This window comes from Pseudonaja textilis, chromosome 15, assembly GCF_049901715.1.
Source record: "Pseudonaja textilis isolate UNSWEBS1 chromosome 15, rPseTex1.2, whole genome shotgun sequence".
Classification (NCBI taxonomy): domain Eukaryota; kingdom Metazoa; phylum Chordata; class Lepidosauria; order Squamata; family Elapidae; genus Pseudonaja; species Pseudonaja textilis.
Window position 1 is genome coordinate 11237158 of NC_142004.1, and position 25668 is coordinate 11262825.

A 25668-nucleotide genomic window follows, 5' to 3' on the forward strand; every position below is an offset into this window, starting at 1 on the left:
TTTTTAAAAAAAGCTTTATCAAAATAGAATGTATACACAGCAACAGTTGACCGGCACAGAATTATACCCTCTGCGAAGCGCAGTTAAAAATCTTCTTCAGCACCCAGGAGAGTCTGCACCCCCAGCTGAAGGCAGGGCTCACTTGGGCCACGTCTGCCCTCAATGCGGCTGCCTTTTCTCAGTCCAGACGGTCATCCCACAGGCAAAGAGAAGGTATCCCACGAGGAGGAGGAAGGTGCAGGCCACTGGCCCAAGGCAGAACCAGGAGCCCATGAAGTAAACTATCAGCACGGAGAAGAGAGTCCTGTAGCTGGCCAGAAACCTCAGCCTGACTCTCGGCTGCTGAATCCGGCCCGAATGCCACTTGGTGTGTGGGCTGCGCTGGGAACTGGCCACCAGAGGCTGGTTGGTAAGGTGATAGCGGCAGAAACTGCCCAGGAAATCTTCTCTGGCACAGAGCCTCTCCATCTGATTTCCAAACTAAAAGAGACCAAGATGGAATCAAGTCGAGGTGGGGAAAATGAGGCTGAGCCCCTTAATCTCAAGGGCGGAAGCTAAACGGACGGACAAACGCTCCTTTGGGGATGGCTAATTGCAGAATATGCTGCCACGAACAGCACTGTCCTAGTCACACACACCCCCTGTGGCCTTGTCCAATGGGCCAGGGGCTTCTAGTCCTCACAATGAGATGCCAGCCTCATGTAGCTCTGCTCTGGCACGGAGGCTGGGAAGAGGCCGGTCTGGGGGCGCCTGGAATGCGAAGGCCAAGGGAAGGAGCCGGGCCGCTCCATGGCCCGGGGAGGCCAGAGGTTCACTTACGCGTTCGTTAATGGCCAAAGACAGCCGGAAAAGCAGACGGACCAGGGTGGCGCTTTCGTAGCTTCGGATCGGCTGAAGCTCTGGATCTCCCTGGTACTCCACCTGGAACTTCCGCAGGCCGTTGATGATCTAGTGCAAGAAGGAAGAGCCAGCTGTCCAGGACCTGTCTGTCACCCATCCCAGAGAGAACCTGCAGGAGTGTGTCTGCAACCCAGCCTTCCAGCTGAGCTTGACAACCGTGTGAATTAATCCCGTCCTCCTCACACAAGTTTCCCTGTGGATTTTCCAGTGAAATTATTTTTAAAAAATGACTTTCAGACAAAACTTCCTATCAAAAAACAACATCAAGCCTCTAAAAATAGCCCTACATCAGATGGCATCACAGGTTACTGACCTCTGCCTCCTGACTGTGGGAAAGACAGCCAGTCAATGTCCTGGATAATGACCCTTCCTTTGAGCTCAGCTAGATCTCCTGCAGGGCTGATCTGCTCTTCTCTTCAGCCCAGGTCTAACTCGCAGCCATTCCCAGTGTTTTTTTTTTACTATTCCCTGTTTACTTCACCTTCAACAGTGTTTTTTGTGTGCACAGATATCTACTACCAGCAGAAGTGTGAAAATATTCAGTCCCAAAATGATTATTGTAAACCACAGACACTTATAGTTTGTGGACTATGGACTGATTTGAGACCAATCTTTTATTTATTTATGTTTCGACCAGAATGTTTAACTCATGTATATTCAAGCGTTCTCTCATCTGACTTTGGGCCGCTGGTAGTTCTGGCGGTAGCCACATTTCTGGCTGACATGCTGCAATTCAAAATGTATATCATTTTCTTCTTTCTTATGTTTGTTCTTTTTTTTTCCCCAATATTTTTTTATTTTTTTGTTACAACAAAAATCAATGTGTGAACAGTGTGGTTCCATAGTGTCTTACATTTTGATGCAAATATATGACAATATTCCTCCTACTTAATATGGTTGGACAATTTTTCAAGTTTGATATTAACACACAGAATTATTAAGTTATCAATCTTAATCATTCAATATTACAGTGTGTTATTTTTAGGCTGGTGGTCTTTCCTGCCTGGTAAAGGATGTCGATCCCTGGGCAGGGGATGGGCCACTGGGATGCTCTCAATGGGCCAGGGTCCACGTAGCAGGGCTGTGCTTACGTTCTCCTGGGCACGACGTCCTGAGCGGGTCACTGGCCTACCTGGTATCTCCCAAGAGGGGTGAGTGTTAGCCCGTCCTCGTCCTCAATGCAGTCTGGCAGCAGCTTCTTCCCGTTCTCCTCTGCAGCCCCACCCCTGGTCAGGATCAGCTGGCTCAGCTGGGCTTCGTTCACCTGGCAAGGATCAAAAACGGACACACACACACCCCAGTAATTACACTGTTACACGAGCAAATGTGGGCAAGGTTTAAAGCAGGGGTGTCCAACCTTGGCAACTTTAAGACTTGTGGACTTCAACTCCCAGAATTCCTCAGCCAGCTTTGCTGGGAGTTGAAGTCCACAAGTCTTAAAGTTGCCAAGGTTGGACACCCCTGCTTTAAAGGGTCTCCTACCAGCCCTCCTCGAACTGTAAAACCAACGACTGTCTCAGAATTTGGGGGAATTTGGATCCTGGCTCGGTTGAAAGGTTACCACAAACCATTCTCTCTCTCTCTAGAAAATATAGGCTGGCAACTTTTAATGGTGTTCTTCCTCAAAACCTTCTGTTAATTAAACTGAAAAAGCCGCAGGAAAAGCAAAGTGCAGCCAAAGGGAGGCTTTAGCAGCCACTCACCCGCAGAGAAGGGGCTGCCTTCCCCTCCCAGGACAGGACAGGAAAGTCCCCTGAGCTCCGTGAGTCGGAGGCCTCCCCAGGGATGCCCCCAAACCGAGCAGGCTAACCTTGGTTTAACCAGGGCCAGGAGCTGAGCTGCATTCGCAGCGCTGACTGGGGCTCTAGAGGACTCTTGATTCCTACCCGAAATATCTGACACAAATATTCCAGGGCTTTCTCCAAGTATTCGTCTGTTTTCCGTATACTCTCTTGCCCCATTTCGTCCACGTCGTTCCCCAGGTAGGAGCCGTTCAGGTCGCTCGAGCCAAACCCGAACCAGGAGAGGAAGGAGTGGCCAGGGCCGGCCTCTGCCGAGCGGTCCGAGAGGGACCTGGCCGACTGCTGGGCCTGGCCGATCAGCTGGGCCAATCGCAGCACCTGGACAAGAGAACGCCGGAGTCAGGGCAGCCCAGAAGACGAACGGCCTCGGGGCAAGGCGGCAGCCCCGTCGGCTAGGAAACCAGGGCGCAGCTCCGCTTCCCAGCTAGCCAGCTGAGGCAAGGGCTGGTTTCTGTAGGTCGTTGTTGTTATTATTATTATTATTATTATTATTATTATTATTATTCATGGTGACATTGATTTGCCGCCCATCTCACCAGTGGCCTATTCTGGGCCGCTTACAACAATAAAAGGAGGGAAAACGTAAAAACAGCAACAGCAACGGAAGAGAACAAGGAACCCTGGAAGCGCCCTAATATTAAGGCATTAAAGGCGGAGGGAGAGCGGGAGGCGGGGCCAGCAGCCTCCTCCAGTCCGGGACTCCCCAGGCCAAGAGGGGAGGGTCAGGCCTTGGGGCTCCTGTGGAAGGACAGCAGGGTGGGGGAGGGCAGGATCTCCCAGGAAAGGCTCTTCTCCTGGGTCCCGCCGGTCCAAGTGACTGGGCTGACGGGGTCCTTGGCCGGCTTCTTCTGCCGACAGGAGCGGGGCGGGCTTGTCTCAGCGGACGAGGGGCTCATCCAGTTAATCTGGCCCTCTGCCATGGGGGCGGGGGGGCTTTGGTGGAACAGGCCCAGCTTTTAGCCCAGGGGTGGGCAAACTACGGCCCGGGGGCCACATCCGGCCCGTTGGTCTTTTTAATCCGGCCCGCCGAAGATTGGTACAGAATTAAGGTTTGATGTGAATGATTGAATGATTGCATTCATTTGATTTTGACTTGTAATGACAGGCATTTCGACACCAGGTGGCGGCCCGTCTGTCAAATTTTAAAAGTCAATGAGGCCCCCGAGCCAAAAAGTTTGCCCACCCCTGTTTTAGCCAAAGGGAGGGTCCTCCCCGTCCACTCAGCAGCGCCAACCAACCTACCAGGTTTCTGACTTCCGTCCCAAACATCTGCCTGTACTGGACGTCCTGCCCTTCCAGGCTGTAGACATGGCTCTTCACTTTGAAGGAGGCGTCCGTGATGGTGGGGGCCCGGCCGGACAGGAAGCTGCCTCCCAGCGAGGGAGTCAGGAAGAGGCGATGCTGGCGGTGGGGAAGGCTCAGGTCGGCCTCCAGGAAGAGCTGCTCTGCTGCACAGAGAGACAGGAATGGCCGGCCGGCCTCAGGCTTGGGCCAGCTCCTGGCCACCGCGGAAAAGGGGGCTGCTTCCAAGGCCAAGAAGTTGGCAGGGGCTCAAGCCTCGTATGGCCGACCAGGCGCCTCTGGGGGATCGGGAAGGGCTCCCCAAAGCACCCTCCCCCCTCCCCCGATGCTGCACTGGCTGCGGGCGGAGAGAAGGTGGGGTGGGGGCCTCTCCCTACCTCTCTGGATCATCTCAGCCAGGCGGGGCTGAGCCAACACCTTGGCCACCCTGAAGACCATCAGGGCGTTCTTGGGGCTGACCAGGTCAGTGCGGAGAGCTCGGTTCAGAAAGCTGACGAAGAGCTTCGTGTAGAGCAGCAGGTTCTCCTGGACAAAAGGCTCCCTTGAGGGACCACGGCCAGCGGAGAGCATGGTCAGTCGGAGAGCTGCTTCCCTGCCCAGCTCACAGGCACCCAGGACAACCAGCGCCAGCAAACCCAGCCACACGTGCGGCCCTTCCTGGCACTGGAGAGAAGGCTGGGCCCCGGAGAGGCTGATCAGGGCCACTGACAAGAGGGACCTTCCCAGGGACCCCAATAGCCCCATGTAAGCAGCAACGGCCAGGGCTGGAGAGAAGGGTGGCCAGAAAAGCACCCCAACCCCCCCCCCCACCCTGCCTTATGCTGGGAGCAAAGGCAGCTGGCCAGATCTGCAGGGGCCCCAAGGGGCCCAGCCCAGGACGCACCATTTCTCCGACACACTCCGGGGTGGAGCCTCCGCGCTTGACAGCTGTTTCTCTGGTGCGTATCTCCAAGGCTGTAAGTAGCTCAGCCACATCTCCAGAACCTGCAGGAACAAATGGGGTGTTAAAATTTATGTCTGCCCTGAAAGCTTCCTTCACGAAGCACACTGCGAAGTTCTGGTGAAGGATGCGGGTGGGGCTACCAGGCAGAGCAGACGTGGACCCCAAAAGGGACGAATACTGAAACTACTTTTATTACATGTAGGGTTATAGTAATATGGAACGGGACAACTCACTGTGGCCACCTCACCACGGGACAATTCAACAATGCAATTTAATTTAAAATACTTTAAAAAATATTTTAATTTTTGTCATTCATGTTTCATTTTGCCCCTCCTTTCTTTAATGATTCTATCCCATCGTTTCTTTGATATTAGTGTAACTCTTGTCCCGCGGTGAGTTGCCCCAGGCCCATCTAGTAACAGAATCTTGGCCTTTGCTCCCTTCCTCCGCTGCCTTTGCCCCGAAGAGAACAAAGCGGGATGCAGTGAGATGCTTCCTCAAACTCCTTGCTTCGGCCGGAGATTCCTCTTATCTGCCTGTTGCCTTTCTTCTCTTCCTCATTCCTCACAGCCCATCACAACTGCCTTGTGTCAAATGATGATCTCATCGTGGTAAGCCAGGCTCTTGAAAATTATTTCAATACGCCAATGCCTTGTTCAATTATATTCCCAACGTTGGCATTTATCTATCTGTTAATGGATTTGGACTTACCATGCCGCCTACAAAATTGCTAAAACAGTTGTCAGGTGTCTCTGGAAACACTGGGGCACCGCATGAAAATGAACACCGTCGACTCTCTTTTAAGGGACACTCTACTAATGTGAAGGCCAAGATTTAATTAACGGTTCCAATCTGGGTTGTAAATTTTATGTGCCATTTTATTGCATTTATTCGGGTCTCTTTGTTTTGTTCACAACTGCATTTTTAATAATAATTTCTCTCATTCCCTCATCTTAACTCCGAAAAACGAAACTCGCTCCTTTCCCCTCTTTTGGCTCTTTCGATTATATTTATGGCATATAGATGAGCCAAGTGGCGCAGTGGTGAGAGCGCAGTACTGCAGGCTGCTTCTACTGCCTACCGGCTGCCTGCAATTTGGCAGTTCAAATCCCACCAGGCTCAAGGTTGGCTCATCCTTCCATCCTTTTTGAGGTGGGTAAAATGAGGATCCAGAGGGTTGGGGGCAAGAGGCTGACTCTGTAAAACCGCTTAGCGAGGGCTGTGAAGCAGTGTGAAGCGGTATATAAATCTAAGGGCCATTGTTATATATTATTTCTTTGTAATTCAGCAATTTTTCCTTATGTGATAAATATCAGTAACTATACTACTCATTATTGTTAGTATTATATGGGATAATTTAGCTGTAGAAGCGAAGAGTGATATTTTTTAATAATCTTGGGGTTTTTTTTAAAGCACCACTATTATTTTACTGACTGAGGCTGTGCAACCTCATCCTGCTTCACAAGGCATGGCAGAACTTCCAAGACCTCCTAGAAATCAGCAGTACTAATTCCATCAATGCTCTGAAACTCAAATCCTCACCCTGAAAGGACAAATATGAGCACAACCAACATCCAAACGGTACCTACAGCTCTGAAAGATGCATCCAGGGGCCAGTGACCAAAGCAGTGCTGGAGAAATATGTAGAGTTTCTGCTGAACAAACCGAGGGATCACAATCCTGCAAAGACAGCCCACAAAATTAGCCAACCGGCCCCTTTAAGGAAAAAAACAACAACAACCCCTTTGCCCCAATGAAATGTGATCCAGAGGGAAACGCTACCCTTCAACTGACAGGACAGCTTTCTACAAGTGCCCTAACTCAGGGGTCTCCAACCGGGGCAACTTGTGGACTTCAACTCCCAGAATTCCTCAGGCTGAGGAATTCTGGGAGTTGAAGTCCACGTCCTAAAGTTGCCACAGTTGGAGATCCCGGCCCTAACCGACACCGTACAAAAAAAGGGCAAGGCCTGCTGTAATAGCAGAGTACCACGCACCTGACACTCATCCCAGTTAGGAGGAGGAAGATTCTGATTAAATGTTACGATACGATTTCCTTAAGTGTTAAGGCGGTTTGGCAAGACACCAACTACCCCAAAAGGCGGAGAGCCCTCTTTTGCCCGAGGAATTCCAGCTGGACAGTCAACTGCCTGGAGGGGCTTTAATCTGGATTACTCCAGTGACTCGAGGCCTCGGTGCCCCCTTCCAACTCTGGCTTCCTGCCAAGGCAGGGGTGTCTAACAGATTCAGCTCACGGGGCGTTTAGATCTGGCCCGCAGGGCTACCGTAGAAACAGCGAAGGACCGGCCCGCGGTGCCTCTGCTGGCAAAGATGAAGCTTGGCCCTCCAGAACTCCATTTTCACTGGCAGAGGATTGCGGGAGGCCCTCGCAGCTGAAAACGGAGCTCGGGAGCTTGCTTTTGCTGGCAGAGCGCTCGGGCCACTACAGGCGCTGCGATACAAGTGACCTTGAGCTGGCCACACCCACCCTGGCCAGGTCCACCCCAGCCGACAAGATCCAACACAACCCTTACGCAGCCCTCAGTGAAATCGAGTCTGACACCCCTCTGCCAAGGCATCCAAGAAAGTAACTTAAGAGGCTTGTTGAAAGCTTCAGTTCCAGAGTTCCTGGAAAAATTACAAACCAAAAAGTACTGAATCTTTTAGTTTATGCTGAAAATGTCAGAGGGTAGAGAGAGTTTTTATACGTTTGGGGTGTGTGTGTGTGACCTGTTTCTTCTCTTCAAAGAGCAGAGTTGAGTTTTGATGAATACTGAATCAGGGAGCTGCTACTTTGGACTATCGGCTCAGGATGACACCAGGACGAGGGTTCCTCCAGAGCTTCACAAGAGACCATTCTAACTTTACTGTTCTTAGACTGAAAAAAACAACAAACCCTCAACCAAGCTGGTTGCCAAGGCAGTTTGGTTTAGACCAGAGATCTTCTCTCTTGTAAAGTAGCCCCATGTACCCTTCTCCTCATCTTAAATGCTTCAGATAAAATACACCCAATAACTTCCAATTTTGGGTTAGCTTTCATAATCCCTGAAAATATTTCCTCCAATCTGTCTGTGGCACCCAAAACTGGACACCACATCCTAGACGTTTGACCACAGGAAAGTCAAATAGAAGGAATACATCCAGCCTCTTATTTTTAGTGATATCACTTCCCATATTATTATCTCTTTTATTCATTAAACATGAAACTCAGTCAACTGAACATTTAAAAACGTATCACAAATACCAGTGACTGGTGCTAATGGTTGATATGGGTTGCTGCCATTACCATAGGTATCAACCAAGTATCTTCTTAAGATGTACCATGTTCTGGGTAGTGCATTTTTTTGCAGTTCCACTGGTGTTATTGCAGGAAGCTGCAATTTCTTGCCCTGATGACAATGGGTATCACTGTCACATGTTTCATCCATAATCATGTCGTTTTGATGGCCAGGGCACAATATTTTGTGATTTAATATTCTTATAGTAATAATCAATTATTATTATATTATTATTCACAAAGTCAGCCAGGTGTTCAGAGTGTGTTTGGCATTTGTGTCTACCTATCAAGTCCTTACCAAGAACCTGGAATAGGCAAATTTGGATGTTTGATGGTGTTAAGAGATCTTGTCACAGGATGGAACCTGTTCCAAGCAAAGCCGCCTTCTGCAATTTACTGATGACATCATTATTATTATTATTATTATTATTATTATTATTATTATTATTATTATTAATCTTTATTCATTAAATATGAAAGTCAGTCAACTACCATTGACTGGTGCTAATGGTTGATACAGGTTGCTGCCAACACCCTAGGTATCAACCAAGTACTTACTTAAGATGTACGATGTTCCAAGTAGCACAGTTTTTTGCAGTTCTGCTGATATTATTGCAGGAAGCTGCAATTTCTTGATGTATTTTATAAAATTCTTCAGCATGGTACCAAGTACCCCAACAATGGGTATCACTATTACATGTTGTTGTTGTTGTTGTTGTTGATTTAATCTTCAATTTGATTCGAAGTCTAGGACTGGCGAAAACTTAACTGTTCAAGTTCTAATCAAGGTCCTAAGAGCTATTGTTGTTGTTGTTATTAATTTGCAGGTTCAGCTTGCAGTAAATTTATATTGTTCAATTTCCTAAAATTAAGGCAAAACATTTTCCAAATCTGCTAAACTAATAATGCATACAAAATCGGTCAAGTAGTCTGGCTGCATAGGAGTAAACTACGCTTGCTGAAGTACAAAAAGCTGAATATTCTAGCTTCCATGTCATTAAGCCCTTCATGGCTTGGGCCCAGGTGATCTGAGAGAACGTCTCCTGCCGGTCACATCTACCTGACCCATCAGAGCGGGGAGTCAAGGAACATTTGCGGGTCCCACCCCTGAGGGAGATACACCTGGTGGGACCCAGAAGAAGGGCCTTCTCCGTGGTGGCTCCCTCTCTCTGGAACATCATTGGCCCAGGGATTAGAGTGGCCCCCACTCTCTCTCTCTTCCGAAAGGCGCTGAAGACCTGGTTCTGCCAGCGGGCCTAGGGAACCCAGAGTGGGAGGGAGCCCATCAAATGGCTTGTGTGATCTGCTGTCGCCGGGGCGGGGTTGGTGGGAGTTGGGGTGTGTGTGATTTTGTTATATTGTACTATATTAATTTATGTGATCCTTTTTTGTTAGTTTTTATTGTTTTAAATGTGGTTTTATATTCTGTAAGCCGCCTTGAGTGGCCATGGGCGAATAGGCGGCAATAAAAATTCCATAAATAAACAAACATTAAGCACATTTGCCATCACATCCCTGAAGTAGAGGCACCTACAGGAGAACAAGAAGAGGGTGCTGGCAGTGCAAAAAACACTGCTGTTGTTTTGTTGAATTCACACATCTTTTATTCCAAGCTCAGGAAAATCCACTCTGTTTCTGGCCCTGCCTTTCTCAGCCTTGGCAGCCTGAAGACTTCAACCGCCAGAATTCCCCTGCCAGCCGAGCGAGAAACACGGTTCTAGCCAACCCACCCCGCAGCAAGCCCAGGTTTTATTTTCTCTGTTAAGTACAGACCTTTTGAATTCCTCTAGTGGGCTGGCGGTGTGGGAGTGCCCTGAAGGAGAAATCGGCTCTGACTTCACGCTGTTGCTGAAGGCGTGGAGGTGCTTCAGAAGCAACCGGATGACCAAGACGTGCTCCTCGGTGGGTTTGAAAGACTCCTAGGTTGAAAGCAACAGCAGAAGACAAAGACAAAGAAGATGAAGGAGGAGAAGGAGAGGAATAAAGTTAGGTCCCCACCACCAAGGAAGTCCAGAAGAGGCACCGAAAATGCATCCGAACCAAGAACATGCGCGTGTACACACACACACACAACACACACACACACACACAAACCTAACTGATTCCATGGCCCGGAAGTGAAATACACCCAAAAACTTGAGCTCAGAAAGAAAAACTGGTTGCTACTGAAGAGAGAGCAATTTCTGTCCAAAGGAGAATGGATTTGGCCTCTTCCTGGGCCCTTGGAATTCTGCCAATTAGCAAAAGCCAACCGGCCGAATTCATTTGGACACCACCTCCTGGATCAAAATATTGGACCTATAAACTATTTTTAGGAGGGGAAATTTACCCTGTGAGGAATTCACAGGACTCTGAAAGGGCTGAGGTTCTAAACGATAGTTCAAGCAGAACAACAACAGACCTCTGGGTCAGGTAAACTTAAATTACTGCTACCACATAGCCACTCCCTAATACATGGTAGTTTGGGATACACCTTTTCTTTTAAATATACCACCAAGATGTAAAATGTTATTAAACCCTGCAATAGGGCTCTTTTGAGTTGAGCTAGCTAACCATCTCCGTTGGCTCAAATCACACAGAACAGACCCTACTAAACCGTTTGGATCGTCCTTCCGTCCTTCCCATGTCGATAAAATGAGGGCCCAGATCGTTGGGGGCCATAGGCTGACTCTGTAAACGCTTAGGGAGGGCTGCCAAGCACTGTGAAGCGGCATATAAGTCTAAGGGTTATTGCCATCACTGCCGGTTGCTACCTCTCAATTGGGACACATCGCAAGGAGGGCCGCTGTCCCTACCTCTGAGCTGCCGGGACTCCGGCATAAAGAATGAAAGGCCCCCAGTCCTCAAAACGGCTGGCCTGAGCTACCAGGCTGGGCCCAAATGAATTTGGTTTGGTTTTGGATTAGAGTGAAACGGCTGTGTGGCTTGAAAACCATGGCAGGGGAGGGGGACGGAGCCCGTTCTAGTACAAGCCATACATATCAGAGCTCATGTACAGAGTGGCAGGTCAAATGCTCTTTCTCAAGAGCACCGTCAACCTCTTGGCCAGAGATGTTACAAAGGAAGAGCTAAAGGATGCAGAGAATCGGATCCCAGCAGGACCGGCTGTGCAGAACTCATTCGCGGGGCTTCCTCCTCCTCAAGGAATCCACACCGATTGATTGGTAGGATTTTTAGTTGTGAGCAGCTGGCTTTGGCTAGAAGGGAACCGGTATCCCTCCCGCGGATGCATCCCTCCAGCCCAGAGGTGCTCGCCTTCCTCTTTCCTGGCGCATCAAGGGATGCGGGCACGGGGAGCCTTCCGCCAAGGCCAGCAGGGCCCACTGCTTGGCCTGAGCTTCTGCTAAGCTGCAGGGATTCCAGAAACTTCTTGCTGTGGCTGGGCTGCTACCTCCATACCACACCCTAATTCTCCTGGCCTTTAATCTTGCTGGGTGGCCCCCTAACACCACAGCAGCAACTATTAGCCCAGTGGGGGCTGAAGACCCTGGCCCCTATCTCATGTTCCTGGGAGTTATTGCTGCTGCCGCGGGGAAAGGGGAGAGCTATGGGCCGCCTCCTTCCTTTGGGCCTCGCAGGCGTTAGCTGCCTCTGACTCAACAGGGGTTTTGTTTAAAATACAAAGGAAAGGAAAGGAAATGAAAAGGTGGAAATACTTGGTATGTATGGAGGGCCTGGTGGCTGGATTGGACAGGATGGAGGCTGGATAAAGAGAGCCGGTACTGGAGAACCTCCAGCTGAGAGACAACAGAAGAAGGGATGGGGGGGAGGGAGAGAGAGAGATGAAAAAAGGAAAGAAACAAAAAGAAAAAGAAAAACAATGAGAACAGACCCAGGCAAACGGGGATGGAAGACAAGGGACGAGTCTCAGGAAGTCAACCATCACCACGTCACGGCCCTGCGGCAGCGGTGTCTGCCAAACGGCACCCTCTAGCACACCCCCAGGTTTCTACCATAACCGGCCCTAACCAAGTTCTGGCCACCTGTTCGATTTGCACCACCCTGGCCTAGAAGTTAATCCTAGCTTGCTTGCTTGCTTGCCTCTGAATGTTCAAAACAGATAGGAGGCAGAACTGTTACAGAGAAGGAAGGAAGATTTCTAGAGAATGGGTTTCTTGGTGGGGTTGGAAAAATTACTGGATCCCCCCCCCGAGGACTTCTCGCAAGAGAAAATGCAATCTACAATAATGTGAAGCCTCACTTCAGTTAACTGTGTGACCACATCCGAACGCCTTTCGAGGCTGCTTGGCTTCCGGCCCCAACAAGCCCTTTCCTCGACTTAATGACCTTAATGACTTAATCCTCTTAGCATGACAATACGCAGAACAGGAAGTGTGCGCTTCCGAGGGCTGCTGCTGGCTGGGAAACCCTGGGAGCGAGGAGGAACGAGGCGAGACGCCAAAGAATTCCGTTCTGAGATCTAAAATTTTTAGAACCGCCGCTCTTTGATGCTGTTCTATGGATCGAGAGAGAGACACTCATTCTCCCAGCCTCCATTGCAGGTTATGGCTAATGGAGCTGTTTGGGTTATTACAAGAGCTGATATCCTTCCCAAAGAGCGAGGGAAATCCTCTTTCCTACCAGCAAGAAAGAGGCCAATGTTCCTGTGTTCCAGGCGATTCCATTCGCCAGGCTTTCGCTGAGCAACCCTATTTGAACTCAAAACTAAACCGAAAGATTACAGGAGCCCCACAGGGTCCAACTCCTGCAGCTTGCGATGTCCAAGTCTCTTTGCAGTTTCCCCAATCCTGGATTGGCACTAGTGGGCCTTTTCACCGGCCTTTGTCTAGCCCAGGGATTGCATGAACAGGCTGAGCGGGAACCGCAGTGGCCCTGCTGCGCTTTCCGCGGCTAATGGCTGTGCAAAGTCCAAGGAGATGAAAGGAGGCCCGTATCTCAACCGGGCGGCCTGGAGCCCTGCCGGACCCACGGCTGGCCCCCTTCCCCAGCATCAAGCAGCTGGAAAGCAGGATGGCCAGAGCCGACCCGTCTGGCTTCCCAGCCACAGGCTGAGAGGCCTCCTGTCCCTCTGATGGCTGCGGCCAGCCAGCAGGGCCTCCTCCCGACTCTGTAGGGCCCCCTTTGAAGCCCTTCCAGTGGTTCCAGGGGTTAGAGCAGCCAAAGCCCTTCCTTTGAGCAATCCACGCCCCTCAGCCTCACCAAACCATGTCCCAATTCCAGGAAAATCTCAGCCTCATGAAGGTGTTTCTCCCTCCACTGCAGAGAGGAGCTCCCTCCACCCGCTGCCACTGCCCAGGTCTGGCAGCCCCTTCCCTCCCGGTCCCCAAAAGAAGCCCCGGCCCACCGCTTACCTTGATGTGGGGAGACTGCATCTTCTGATACGTGTCCAGGGAATAGTGGTGGAGCCACATCTCCACAAAGACCTGAGGAGGGAGGGACTCAGTCAGGGGCCGAAGGGAACCCCCAAACAAGCCCCCTTGGGGAGGGACAAGGAGGGAACCCTCGGCCAGATCATTCCCCAACCTTTCCAAGGCTGTGATTCTTTATTCCATTCCTTATTCATCATCCCATTTAAGGTACACTTCAGCTCTTATGCGAGTAGGCAACACCTGCCGCTATTCGTTGTTTAGCCTTTTTTTAAAAAACCAATGTTAAGTATTATTCGCCCTAATTATCAGCCCTAATAAGCCGAACCAAATTCCCCCAAAAATACATAGACTGAAGAATAGCCGTGTCTCAGTTGGTGGGTCCTGTACGACTACGGTCAGCTCCCCACAAAGGCGCAGCCCCTGCAAGAGGGCGGCTCTCCACGCTCTCCTGGGCCGAGGAAAGAGCGCAGCCGCTGCCGAGGCCACCCACCTGAAGCAACGTCTCCGATCTCCAGATCTCCTGGGAAGCGGGGTCTGCTGCGTTCACCGACGTCTGGTGAGCCACGTGCCTTTTCAGGAGACTGGTGGGGTGCATCCCGTAGGAGGTGAAAGGCATTGTGGGAGAGCTTGGCAAAGGAGAAGAGCCCGTCAAAAAGAGAGCATCCAGACGCTCCAGCAGAAGGACACGCAAGGCCGGGGCAGGCAAGCAGTTCCTCAGGGTGGAGACTCAAACCCACAGCCCGACCTCCCTCCCTCCTCCTCCACTTTTGCCCACTGTAGAACGGTCAGACTTTTGCTCCCGTTTTTGGAAATGATTCGCCAAATATTCTAGTCAGCACTACTGAAAAAAGGGCCAAAGAGGAGAACGGGTTCCGCGCGGCAAAACCTCCGCTGTTCCACGAATACGTTTCAGTCAATTTAGTGAATGCCATTTCTGAAACGGTTCCTGTTTTCATTTTCTTCAAATAGGAATAATTTGCAAAAAAATGAAAACAGGGACCGTTTCAGAAATGCCATTCAGTAGCACCATGTCCTGTTGCTGCCACTTAATTAGATTTTTCTCTCACCTTTATTACTTTATGGGTAACTTAAGGCAGCGGACATACCCAACACACTTGGCACACCTGTGGTCATTTGCCAAAGCCAGCATCTCCGCTTGCAAATTCCTAGCAGCCTGAAAGCCACCGGAGGCCTTTTTTTTTTTAGCAGAGTCCTAATTTGCAAGTTCCTTCCACATATTGCCCCCCACCCACACCCCACCCCCACAACGGGCTTTCCTACAGCAGAGCAGGAGAGCAAACACCCACCGGGGAGCAGGTGAAGGGACCACCCCTCCGGGCTCCGAGGAAGGGATGGGTGGGACGCTGCCTTCGGTGGGCAAGAACCACTTCAAGTACCGGTCCACCAGGACGAAGTAAGCGCTGTTGGACATGCTGATGGGGCAGGTGGTGGAGAGGCCCTGAAGCACAAACACAAAGAGTCGCCTTGGGCTGAAGACCCTTCACAGTCCCATCTGCAGGAGGCCAAGACCTCAACTCAAGGCGCTTTGGAGCTTTCTTGCCACCTAGAACAGGGCAGGTAACTTTCCACCTGGAGCAACACGCCACGATTTTGTCTCCAGGTAACCTAAAACGGCACGCGCCACCGAATGGCGACTTTGGCAAACAACAGGCGAGGGCTAAAAGCGGTCAACTCCTGCAGGTTGACAGAAACGCAAACTTTCCTTTGATGAGCAGAAGAATTTGTTCAAACTGGAGGCACCCCCAAGGGCGAGCCATGAAAGAGTAACCGACCTGAGGGGCGCAGAAGATGGGTGCAGTATTTCCAGCACTTTAGAACAGTACTACCCCAATCTTTCCAGCTCCGTAGACTGGCGGGGAGGGGAAGGATGGTTTTGGGTGCACGCACGCCACATGCGCAACCCAGTTCCTGGCCGCAGACTGGGCGTGGGGGAGGCCTGCTTCAGAAAAGACGCCCTGGCTTTCGCACAAGGAAGTGAATATTGAAGTGGCTTAAAAGCCCCCCCAGGTAAATCAACGATGCCTCGGCTTCTTCTCCGCTCCTTTACTACATCAACAAGAAGAGGGGCCTGACCAGGGAAGGCCGATCTGTACTCACCCTCTGGGTAAGGAGGCTGATGGCAAAGCAGAACATGTAATATTCGTACGGATCTGGCAGGAGAGGGTCAAGGGAGCAACGTCCTGCAAGCAAGAAGGACAAGCAGGCCGGCTGCTATTTTATTTGACGGACTCCCAGTTTTACGCGGTCCTTCGGACTACGGCGGCTTCAGTCGTAGCGCGAAAGATTCCCACGCAACTTAAGCAGCAGGAGGAACCTCCAAGAGAGCCGATCTCGCTTGCCACACCTTGACCCACGGGGGAAGCTCACGGCTTGCGAGCTGTACCCATCCAAAGAGCTCCCTCCCCGTGAAAGCAGGGAAGGCTCTCCACCTATTTACTGGGGAGCGAGAGCTAGTGGCCTCCCAGCAGGGCAACTCAACTGCAACGGCCTTCTCTAAAGCGAGGACCGCAGAGGGGTCTGCCGGTTGTTGCAACCACAGGACAGCCTTCCTTTTTCGGGAAAGCGGGCCACCATCTCCCCAATGCATTAGCAGGAGATCAAGGAAGCGCCCCATGATAAACTCGTAAGCATTATAAGCTTAGGATAAATTAAGTGCTAAAGAGTTGCCAAGTTTTCTGTAGGATAATCCCTTTTCCCTTAAGGAACCTGTGGGAACTTGCTTTGCGGTTAAAAGCGGCTGCCAATTGTCTTCCCCAGCAAGTTACATCCTTGCCAGAGCCAAGTGGCTGCTAAGCTCCCTGGTCAAAACAGCAGCAGCAGCGGGAGCCACATGGTGCGCAACCTGATGGCGCCAGCAAAGTTTAGGTGTCGGGGGACCAAGGGGGTGGCCTCTCTTCCATGATGGCAGCAGCCACGGCCCCCTCCAGCCCCTCCCCTCACTCACTGCTGTGCCCCACACTCACACGGCCAAAGGATACTGAGAATCAGGTTCAAATTCAGGCCCCCGGTGGGAGGGAACTGGACTTTGTTGTGATATAAAGAACATTCTGGTAAAATCCGCTCTTGAATCGAGGTCTTCACTGGGCCCTGTGAAAGGGGAGGTAAACAACCACATGCCTCCTAAGATGCAACGTAATGAAAACACATCAAACTCAGGCTAAGGATCGCCCTTACTTGCACTGGTAGCCCCCAGTTACCGGTGGCCGTTGGGAGCAGCCTGCCTACCGCCAAGCAAAGCCGTCGCTATGCACAATGTCATGTGACCCCCCATCACTTCAGGACGGCAATCCCAGCACCTCCCATGCCATTGTTAACCATATCCCGCTGGCTGTTAGGTGAGGACCCGCCCTGATCCTGCCGTTCCTGGGGTGGTCCCTCCGAGCCTTTGCGGAGGGAAGGGACCGGCCCCTCTCGAATCCCACTACCTGCCTTCTCTCTGCCCTTTTGGCTGCCCTGCCCAGCGTCTCTCGGCGGCGGCAGCAGCTGGACTAGCGCCCCAAGAGGCAGCAGCTGGCAGAGGCGGCTGAGAGCCCAGCTGGTGCTTCAGCCCCCAGCGCTGCTGGCATCACCACTGCTGCCAAGCGGCCCTGGGCAGGGTGGCCAAAGGGGCAGGGGGTGGGGAGGAGTTGAAGGGCAGCTCACAAAGTTCACAGACAGATAGAATTTCCATGCAAGGAATTAGGAGTCCAAGACGGACAAGGTCAAACTTCTGCACAGCTAGTCCTCAACTTACAACAGTTCATTTAGCGAGCGTTCAAAGTTACATCGCTGAAAAAAAGAGGCCCGTGACCACGTTTTTCACACTTACAACCACGGCAGCTTCCCGTGGTCACGGGATCCAGATTGAGATAGTTGGCAACTGACTCGCATTTACGACGGCTGCGGGGCCCCGGGGTCACGTGATTTCCCCCTTTTGCAACCTTCTGACAAGCAGAGTCCACAGGGAAGCCTGATTCACTTAACAACCACAGAGACTCACTTAACATCCGTGGCAGGAAAAGTCGTAACATGGGGCAAAACCCACTTAGCAACAGAGACTTTGGGCTCAATTGTGGCCGTAAGTTGAGGACTACCTGTACTGAGCTTGACGTCCCTCTAACATCGCCCTCCTTCCCAGGCACTGACCGGAAGGTGGGAGACGGGGAACTCGTATCTGTACTCCTCAGCTTGGAGCTTGTAAACCAACTTCATAATCGGGCCTCTGCCAAAGGAAAGGAAAGAAAAAAGCCACCCGAGCTTCGTCTTTATGCTGCGACGCTTCCACACGGACTCAAAACCGCGGGAGGATTGCGGTCACAGATTAGCAATACATCAGCACCCAATTCTCCACAAGGGGCTCCAAGGGGCCTGGATTCGGGGCTGAGCCAACTCACCCGGGGGACAGGAAGTCCAGCGCGACATTGTACTCGGTGTAGTTTGTCCTGCCTTGTAGGCAGCGGAGGTTCCACCCGGAAATGATGCCATCGAAACTGCCAAAAATGTTCTCTACCAGCCAAGGAAAGATGGCGTGCAGTTCCTTTGCGGGAGAGAAAAGCCGTCAGAAAAGCCAGGAGAAGACTTGATGGCTTCCCCCAGACCCGCCTCCCCTCCTCCTGGGAGAGCCAGGCCCTCCTTGCTAGTTGTTGTGGTTCGCCGGCAGCAGGTGCAGGCGGCTGAGGTCTCGGAGAGCGAGGACTCGGACGAGGGGCCTGCGTGTGAGGCAGGGATGGGGCCAGGACCATCAGGGAGTGGGGTGCTGCCTTTGGAGATTGTGGAGGCTGGCAGCAGTGATGAAGAGGTCCCCGAGGAGCCTGTGCCCAGTGGGTGCACGCGCAGGGCTGCTTGAAGGGAAGAGCAGCTGAAGCAGCACAGGCAACCCAGGAGTAAGGCTGCAAGGTGATGGCCCCTCCCATAAGGGATAAAAGCCAGCCCTCGGGGATGTGCTCTTTGCAGGAAGCAAAGAAGTTCTTTATGCTCAGGAGTTTGTTTTTGGAAACTTCTGGCTTGGGATATTTATCTGCAATTAAGTCTTTTGTTCTTGGAAGCCTTTTGCAACCTTGAAAGGGCTGGCTCTTATCTGGGACAATTCGTTGGAAATAACTCTTGGCTATGAATGCGTAGAATTCAGTGCCGCAGTAAAAGAGGTTTGTTTTTATGAACAATTTGTGTTTGTTTGATTTGAAACAAGGCTTGGGTCAGAACACTAGTGGACAGAAGAGCACCAGCTGCAGAAGACAGACAAACTTTGACCATCCCTTCAAACTCTGGCTTTATTTTTATTTATAATCATAATCACACACATGCGCGAGGGTCCTCACTTCATGATACGCAAGAATTCGGTTAACAGCTACAGCGACTGCTGGGATTGCTGTTGCTAAGCGATATGGTCACAAGATGCCATGCTTTACGTTGCTCAGTGACGGAAATCCTGGTCCCAATTAGCATCATAACTTGAGGACTCCCTGGATGTGTCCCTGTTGGTCTTCAGAGCTTCACTAAGCTGCTTCTGCTGCCTCCCTCTTCTTTCCTGAACCAACTTGCAGGGGTGCTCCCTGGCCTCCCCTTCTCTGAGAACCCCACCTACCCTGAGATCCTTTTCCCCGGGGATCCTAAGGCTCCGAGTTTGCTAAAATCCACTCTTTTGAAGCCCAATTTATTTATTTAAATTTATTTAAATTTAATTAATTTAAATTAATTTATTTAGCTTCTATTATTCCCATTAGTCTCACAAGCAGGATCTCAAACACCACGGTGGACCTTTTCTTCAAAGTTCCTGCTATTTTTACTTCCACAAACTTTCCCCTCATTAATTAGTATCAGTTGAAGGATTGTTGATCCTTGTGATTTCCTCCACAGCTATTCAAGTGGACGTGATTTTCAGAATTATACTTGTAACAGTTTTGTTTTTGTTTTTTGTTTTAAATCCCTTTCTGGTTCTTTTTCATGGCTTGGAAGGATGGATGAAAATACGACTTAGGTTCTTGAGCTTATTTCTGATTCTTTGCAGTATCATTTGTCTCTGCATGCATCCGTGGGAAGCTCTAGAAATTGTCGGTCAAATCCCAGATCCTGCTTCCCTGCGGGCAACGACACCCGTCAGAAGCCAGTGGGTACAATCCACCTAACTTATGGAAAACTGTTTCCAGGATCAGTTTCTGTTCTTGTCCGCCATGTGAGGTCGCCCAGACAAGAAGCACCCCCGGAACAACTAGTGTTGACTTTACTCTCCTCTTGTCTTTATAGTCCAAGAACCTGGGAAGGGCCCTTGTGAGATGCTTGTCTTGTCATTTCCACACACAATTATAGTTTTACACCTAATGAACAATTGTCCTTTCCTATTGGCTGAAGCACGGCCGCTCACTGCTCCTTCCAGGGCTGCTGAAAGTTTGTGCTTGTTACAAAAAGACGCCGGGTTGTTTCCAGGTAGGAAAACAAACATGGCACAAGCACTGCGGGTCACCACGAGAGCCTCCTGTCTCTTCATCATCACTTTTTCTATGTAGGGCCCCATTTTGGTTCTCCTTCCACTCCTTTTTCGGTCTAATTAGCCTGGTTAAAAAAAATCTTGATTTCAAGGTAAAATATGAAAGGTGATCCTCTTGAATCACCTCTCTGGACTTTCCAGCAGTGGTGGGCTGCAACCGGTTTAACAACTGGTTCAGTGAGTGTGCACTTTGCGTGTGCATCTTATGTGTGGTTTGCACGCACGCGCAGCGTTCAAAAACCACCCCTTTTAAGCTTAAAAACGTGCCTTGTATGTCAGCACTGGTGAGTAAAACAGCTGAGGTTGCGGTCATCCGCTGTGCTGCGCGAATCAGCTGAGCTAAAAAATAGGGAAATACAGGACAGGAAAGAGTAGGCGCGAGTGGACGGGGCTAGCTGCTCACCGGAACTACCGGTTCGCTAGAACCGGTCACAGCCCACCACTGCTTTCCAGGCAGTGTCCTTTTAATTCTCCCTATTCAGACCTTGCCTTAGTCCCAAAGCAGTAGGGCCTGTTCCCCTGAAAGAAGGAAAAATGTATTATCAGAGGCCCCGGCTAGGGGCAAGCTTCCTACCTTGGCAGGAAAATCTTCAATGATTGTCGTGAGGTCATGGCACCGCTGAGCAAAAGGCTTGTTCAGACAGTCAGCCTTTAAATTAGCCTGTTTCAAACAGAAAAGAATATATATCAATCAATCAGAATAGAGCTGGAAGGGGCCTTGGAGGTCTTCTAGTCCAAGCAGGAGACCCTATCAATTCACTTTTCTGAGATAAAGCAATGAAACTATTTAAATCTCTGGCAAATGTTTCCTTTATAGCAATACAACTACCATATTAATTGATTTCAACATTTAAGCAACCTAGAACCACAATAAATATGAATTGGATGAGAACTGTAGCAGCAATTCTGTTTCTCTTAATCGAAACAGGATTTTATACAAAATTATGTTTTAATTTCATTTTCCTATAAGAAACCACTTAAGCTGCTGGTAAATAAACCCTAAATATGCTGCTGGGATACAACCTAAGTCTTAATTGAGGTTTCCAATGCCGTTTTCTTTACAATAACTCTCTCTAGCTCCTTACAGCTGAACCAGGGCTGGTTTAAGGCAGTCATACCTACAGTTATATTGGCCTTGACAACAGTGTACCAGAAACCTCAACATTTCCTGCCAATAATCCTCTGCCCGAGACCCATGTCTACTCTCCTTGTGAGCCCAGCAAATGCATAGACTTTCTGCCTCCCCTTTTTACACAGTAGAAAAGAAACACTTTACATCAGAGAAAAGCATGCTGCTTTCTTGCCTGAAAGTAGTTTTGCCAGAAGACAGATGACTTACCCTCTGAAAACAAATACTGTGGGAATAGGACACCCCTAACACCCCTGGGGGGGGTGCGTGCCTTAAAATGGCTTCTACCATGGTAATGGCTTCACGGGGCGCTCTCTTATGGAGGAATAGAAGAATTGCGTGGCAGACAGTACAACAGTGTGAGCCGCGACTACAGGATTTTCCTGTGTAATACAGGATTGGGATAAATCAATACCTGGGCAATGCCGGGTTATCGGCTAGTTTATAATAAAACATAAGACATGACAACTACCCTGCATTCAATGTCTAATGTCACTGCAATGTGGACATTAGCAGAAAGGGAAAGAGAAAGGACAGGCAGCAGTGGGCAATTCCCCGCTGGGAAGAACTGAAGCCACAGCCCGTAGGCCTGACAGGACATTACAGGAGAAATCCTATCTTTCAAGACTGCATCCAGGATGTGACCGGCTGCGCCAACTCTTCAAACGTTCCCGATGACTCACACAGATCTTCAGACACAACAAGGCCCTGGACAAGAAGGAGGGGGAAACGGAGAGGGCAAGGACGGTTTTTGTGAATCCTTTCAAGTTGTGGATACAAGAGCTTAAGGAAGGACCAGATCCTGAAAGTGAACACCTGGCTGCACAGATGCCTTACTTCCCAGTGCAGCCAAGAACAGTTGCATCCTCGCCATGGAGGGTGTTACTTACACGAAGGGATCCTGGAAGCACACAGGCCTCACTTCAGGAAGATCAGAAAGGTCTTCTGGATTAGCAAGCGCTTCCCCAATTTCATTAGATAGGTAGTAAACCAGAGCAAAAGAATAAGGAGGGTCAGACCCCAGAACCAACTCTGGTGGTGCCAAGGCTAACTTATTTGCCAAACATGTTGTGTTCTGAGATTAACAACGCAGGAGACAAAGGGAGAAGTCTGAGGGTGTGAGGAGCCTTAAGAAACTGGCACTGAAACCCACACGGCCCCCTACTCACAATTTCAAAGGTTTCTTCGGCAATACAGACAATATGAAGAACAGAGAGAACTGGAAATCCTGACAGAGGAAACAAATATGTTGCAGGCTTTAACCGAATCTTGTTGATATCACACCTGACTGGAACACAGTCGTCAAAGGTTACAATTCTTTTTTTTAAACAAGATTCAACAGAAAGAGGGAAGAGGCAGGGTTGCAATGCCCATAAAAAGCACTTGTCCTCACAGACAACTAACAACCTGGACTACGGAGAGTGTTTAAGTAAGACTTCAAAGGGAGAGCAAAAAGGTGACATTGCTCCAGGTGTATATTATGCCCCCTTTGGGCTGGCAGAAGATACACACCAGGCCTTTCTAAGAGCCTTTCAAAAGAGACACGGGGGGATTCCAGTACAAGGGGTCCTTGGTGCTTTCTGAGCTTGGCTGTTTTCTTGCAGTCGTTTCATTACCCAAATTAGGTTAATGTCATCAGTGGTAAAAGGGAGTAAGTTTTGCTCTCTGGAATTAGCACTGATGGTGTTATCTAGCTTAGGTAATTAAACATCTACAAGAAAACAACCAAGCTCAGAGGATATCACGGACCTCTAATTTCAACCATGAGCTACAAATATTCTCCAAATATTATTAGATTGCAGTATTCCTAACATCTGCTGGGAATCCAACTCCGCCAAATGGTACTCTACGGCAGGGGTCCCCAACCACTGGTCCACGGACCGGTCCCGGTCCGTGGAACATTTCCTACCGGGCCACCGGTTTGCTGGGTGCCGCCATCTTGTTTGACGAGAAAGTGCTTCCAGGTGAGCTTTTCCGGTTGGAAAGAGGTGTTTGGGTCCTGAAGGAATCCTCGCGCTTTAGTTTCATTGAAGAGGGGGGCGGCTTCGAACAAAACTAAGGTGCAAGGATTCTTTCAGCACCCAAGGCAAGGCGAGCCGAGCGACCGTCCCAAAGCCAAGTCCATCGACAAAGGTACAAAGGAGGAGTTGAAGATGGCAGGGAGAAGCGGGGGACGGCTGGCTGGCCAGTCACTCGGCTCACCTTGCGTTGTCATGCGTGCTGATGCCGGTACCGGGCCGCGGATCATTTTGTGATGCCGGTACCGGGCCACGGCACAAAAAAGGTTGGGGGCCACTGCTCTACGGTCTCCTGCTTGAGCAGCGGGTTGGACTAGAAAGCCCAAAGGTTCCTCTCAGTTCTGATTCCAAGAGAATTTGTTTTGAGAAATTTTTCTACCCTCCCACTAGCAACTTCATTTATAAGATCCGAGAACTAAATGTCAACAAAAGGCAGCCTGAATAACCAAAGAAAAATACAAGGCAGTTACCAGAAGCTGTAGGGATGGTACTAATCCCGCCTTTCCCACAAAAAGTATTTTATGGTGGTGCATCAGAAACAAAAGGAAAGAGGCTGTAAATCTCTAGAGAGAAGAAATGGACGAACTGGTAACTTTTATTTCGAATAGCATGTCTGTTTTATTCTTTCACGTGTTTTCATCCTATTAAGTGTACATTTTTAAGGCGGAGAAAGCAAGTCATTTCTACTTCCTTTTTACTCTTTCTGAATTTTTTAAAGTATATTTCTGGGGGGTCCCGGGCTGCGCGAGGGTCTCCCGGGGTGCAGGAGAGCCAGGCAGTGCTGGGGAAAGAGCAAAAACCGAGCCGTGGCAAGAGCAGCGGAGGGACGCGGCTCCCTTCTCGCAGAGGAGACGCCAGAGAGGATGCCCCTCTTGGCCAGGAGGGCAGGGCCGAAGCCAGCGGTTGGCGGACACGCCACTCGGGGCGGCAAGAGCGGCCGGCCAGCCCAACAGCCTCCTTCCCCGGGGAGCTCTCCGGGCTCCCAGCCGGCATTCCATAAGCGCCCACCCGACCCACCCGGCCCTCCCAGGCGGGCTCTGCTCAGGGCCTCCCGAGGGAGGGAGGGAGGGACCAGCCGGGCGGGAGCGACCCAAGAGGGCCCGGGGTCCCCGCGAGGAACAGGCCCGAGAGCCTCCCCGGGGCCTCCTGTGGCTCTTGGAGCGCGGCTTACCAGCAGGTAGCTGGACAGAGGAAAAGGCGGCGCGGCCGGCTCCGGGTTCTTGGCGCGGCCCGGCGCGACCCTCATGGCGCCTCCGCCAGCGGCGCCCGGCCCTCTTGCTGCGGCGCGCGGGAGAAACGTCACTGCCCGCACGCGCCGGTGGCGTCACTCGAGCGCGCCGCTTCCGATGCTGGGGGCGTTCCCACCCCCCCTCCTCCTCCTCCTCCCGCGGTGGCTGCAAGGCCGCCCGACTAGAGCGGCGGCTTCGGCGAGGCGGAGGTCGCGTGCCCGGGGCTCGTTCGGCAGCCCTCGCGGGGAGGAGGAAGGAGGCTGGGCGAGGGGCCGAAGGCGGCCTGGAGGAGGGGAGGGGGATTCCGAGGGTGCCCGGCTGCCCGGGTCCTTTTCTCTCGTGCGGCCAGTGTCCTATTCTTTAATGAGTTGTTTTTTGCACCTACCGTGGAGACCAGGTGTCTCTATCGCTTGCTTCTGTAGCCTGTAAAATAACTTGATCCCCGTTAATAAATGCTTTTTGGCTTTGCTCGAGTTACCTTGCTTTTTAATTTTGGGTTGGTGGGGGAAAAAAAAACATCTTTGCAGGAGTAGAAGCCTTTTTCTCTCCCAAATTCAGGGAATCGATCCTACCTTACACAACCTTGGGCCGCCCAAGCCTCAGTGCCACCATGCCTTTGAGAGAGGCCGGGGTTGGAGTGACTAAAAGAGGGCATCTTGTAGCAAAGATATAGAAGCATAAAACGTACAGGCAATTTTGGGCAAGCTCCTTGTTAAAAGGTTGTGTCAGGCCATCACCACACAAATTACTGGAAATTTATTGTTCTCTCTTGGGGGTTTCTCTCTGCTCCGGCTTCCCCGATATACAGGAAGTCAGTGGTACCAGTAGTGGTGGAAACACTTCTCTTGAAAGGAAGGGGAACATAAAGATAGCCAGGTGAAGGAACTGACCTTGAAGCACCAATAAACATTTCCCACTTCGCAAACCTCTGCCTTTATTTGCACTTTATATGTATCTGGCTAAGAAACAATAGCAAGAGGAGATCCATTGTAACGGACATATTTGTGATAGTTCCATGGAAATACCATTCAAAATCTCTGAGCGGAGCAGGGGAATGACAGAAAAGCCATGGGCACACACAAGACACTGAACAGGAACTGAGAGCTTTGTGAGTACCATGTTAGGGAGATGATACCAGTCTGTGAAATCCCTTACTCTTCTTCTCTCTTGTTCCTATATTCCTCCTTTGCTACTGAAATATTGCCAGAAAATGGCTGTCCTGGTGCTGAAAGGGGAGAGAAGCTGAACCTAAATG

General features: G+C 50.5%; 1 protein-coding gene across 4 annotated transcripts; it reads right to left on the reverse strand.

Moving 5' to 3' along the window:
• On the reverse strand, positions 1–24492 carry SMPD4 (sphingomyelin phosphodiesterase 4). 4 transcript variants are annotated; one of them, XM_026717041.2, is made up of 19 exons: positions 24356–24488; positions 20612–20698; positions 17948–18090; positions 17700–17775; positions 16553–16661; positions 15672–15724; positions 14861–15012; positions 14044–14179; positions 13536–13607; positions 11880–11960; positions 9997–10142; positions 6537–6627; positions 4888–4988; positions 4382–4545; positions 3945–4147; positions 2787–3020; positions 2033–2164; positions 820–948; positions 1–480 (listed from the first exon to the last, which is right to left on the reverse strand). In XM_026717041.2, exons 1-19 carry the CDS (start codon positions 24428–24430, stop codon positions 160–162), a joined length of 2505 nt encoding a protein of 834 aa, XP_026572826.2. In that variant the 5' UTR covers positions 24431–24488; the 3' UTR covers positions 1–159. The 4 variants fall into 4 exon arrangements, with proteins under 4 accessions (XP_026572826.2, XP_026572825.2, XP_026572827.2 ...); XM_026717040.2 differs by having other exon boundaries at positions 3945–4150; XM_026717042.2 differs by lacking the exon at positions 11880–11960 and having other exon boundaries at positions 3945–4150; positions 24356–24492.
• Between the last annotated feature and the right edge of the window lie 1176 nt (positions 24493–25668).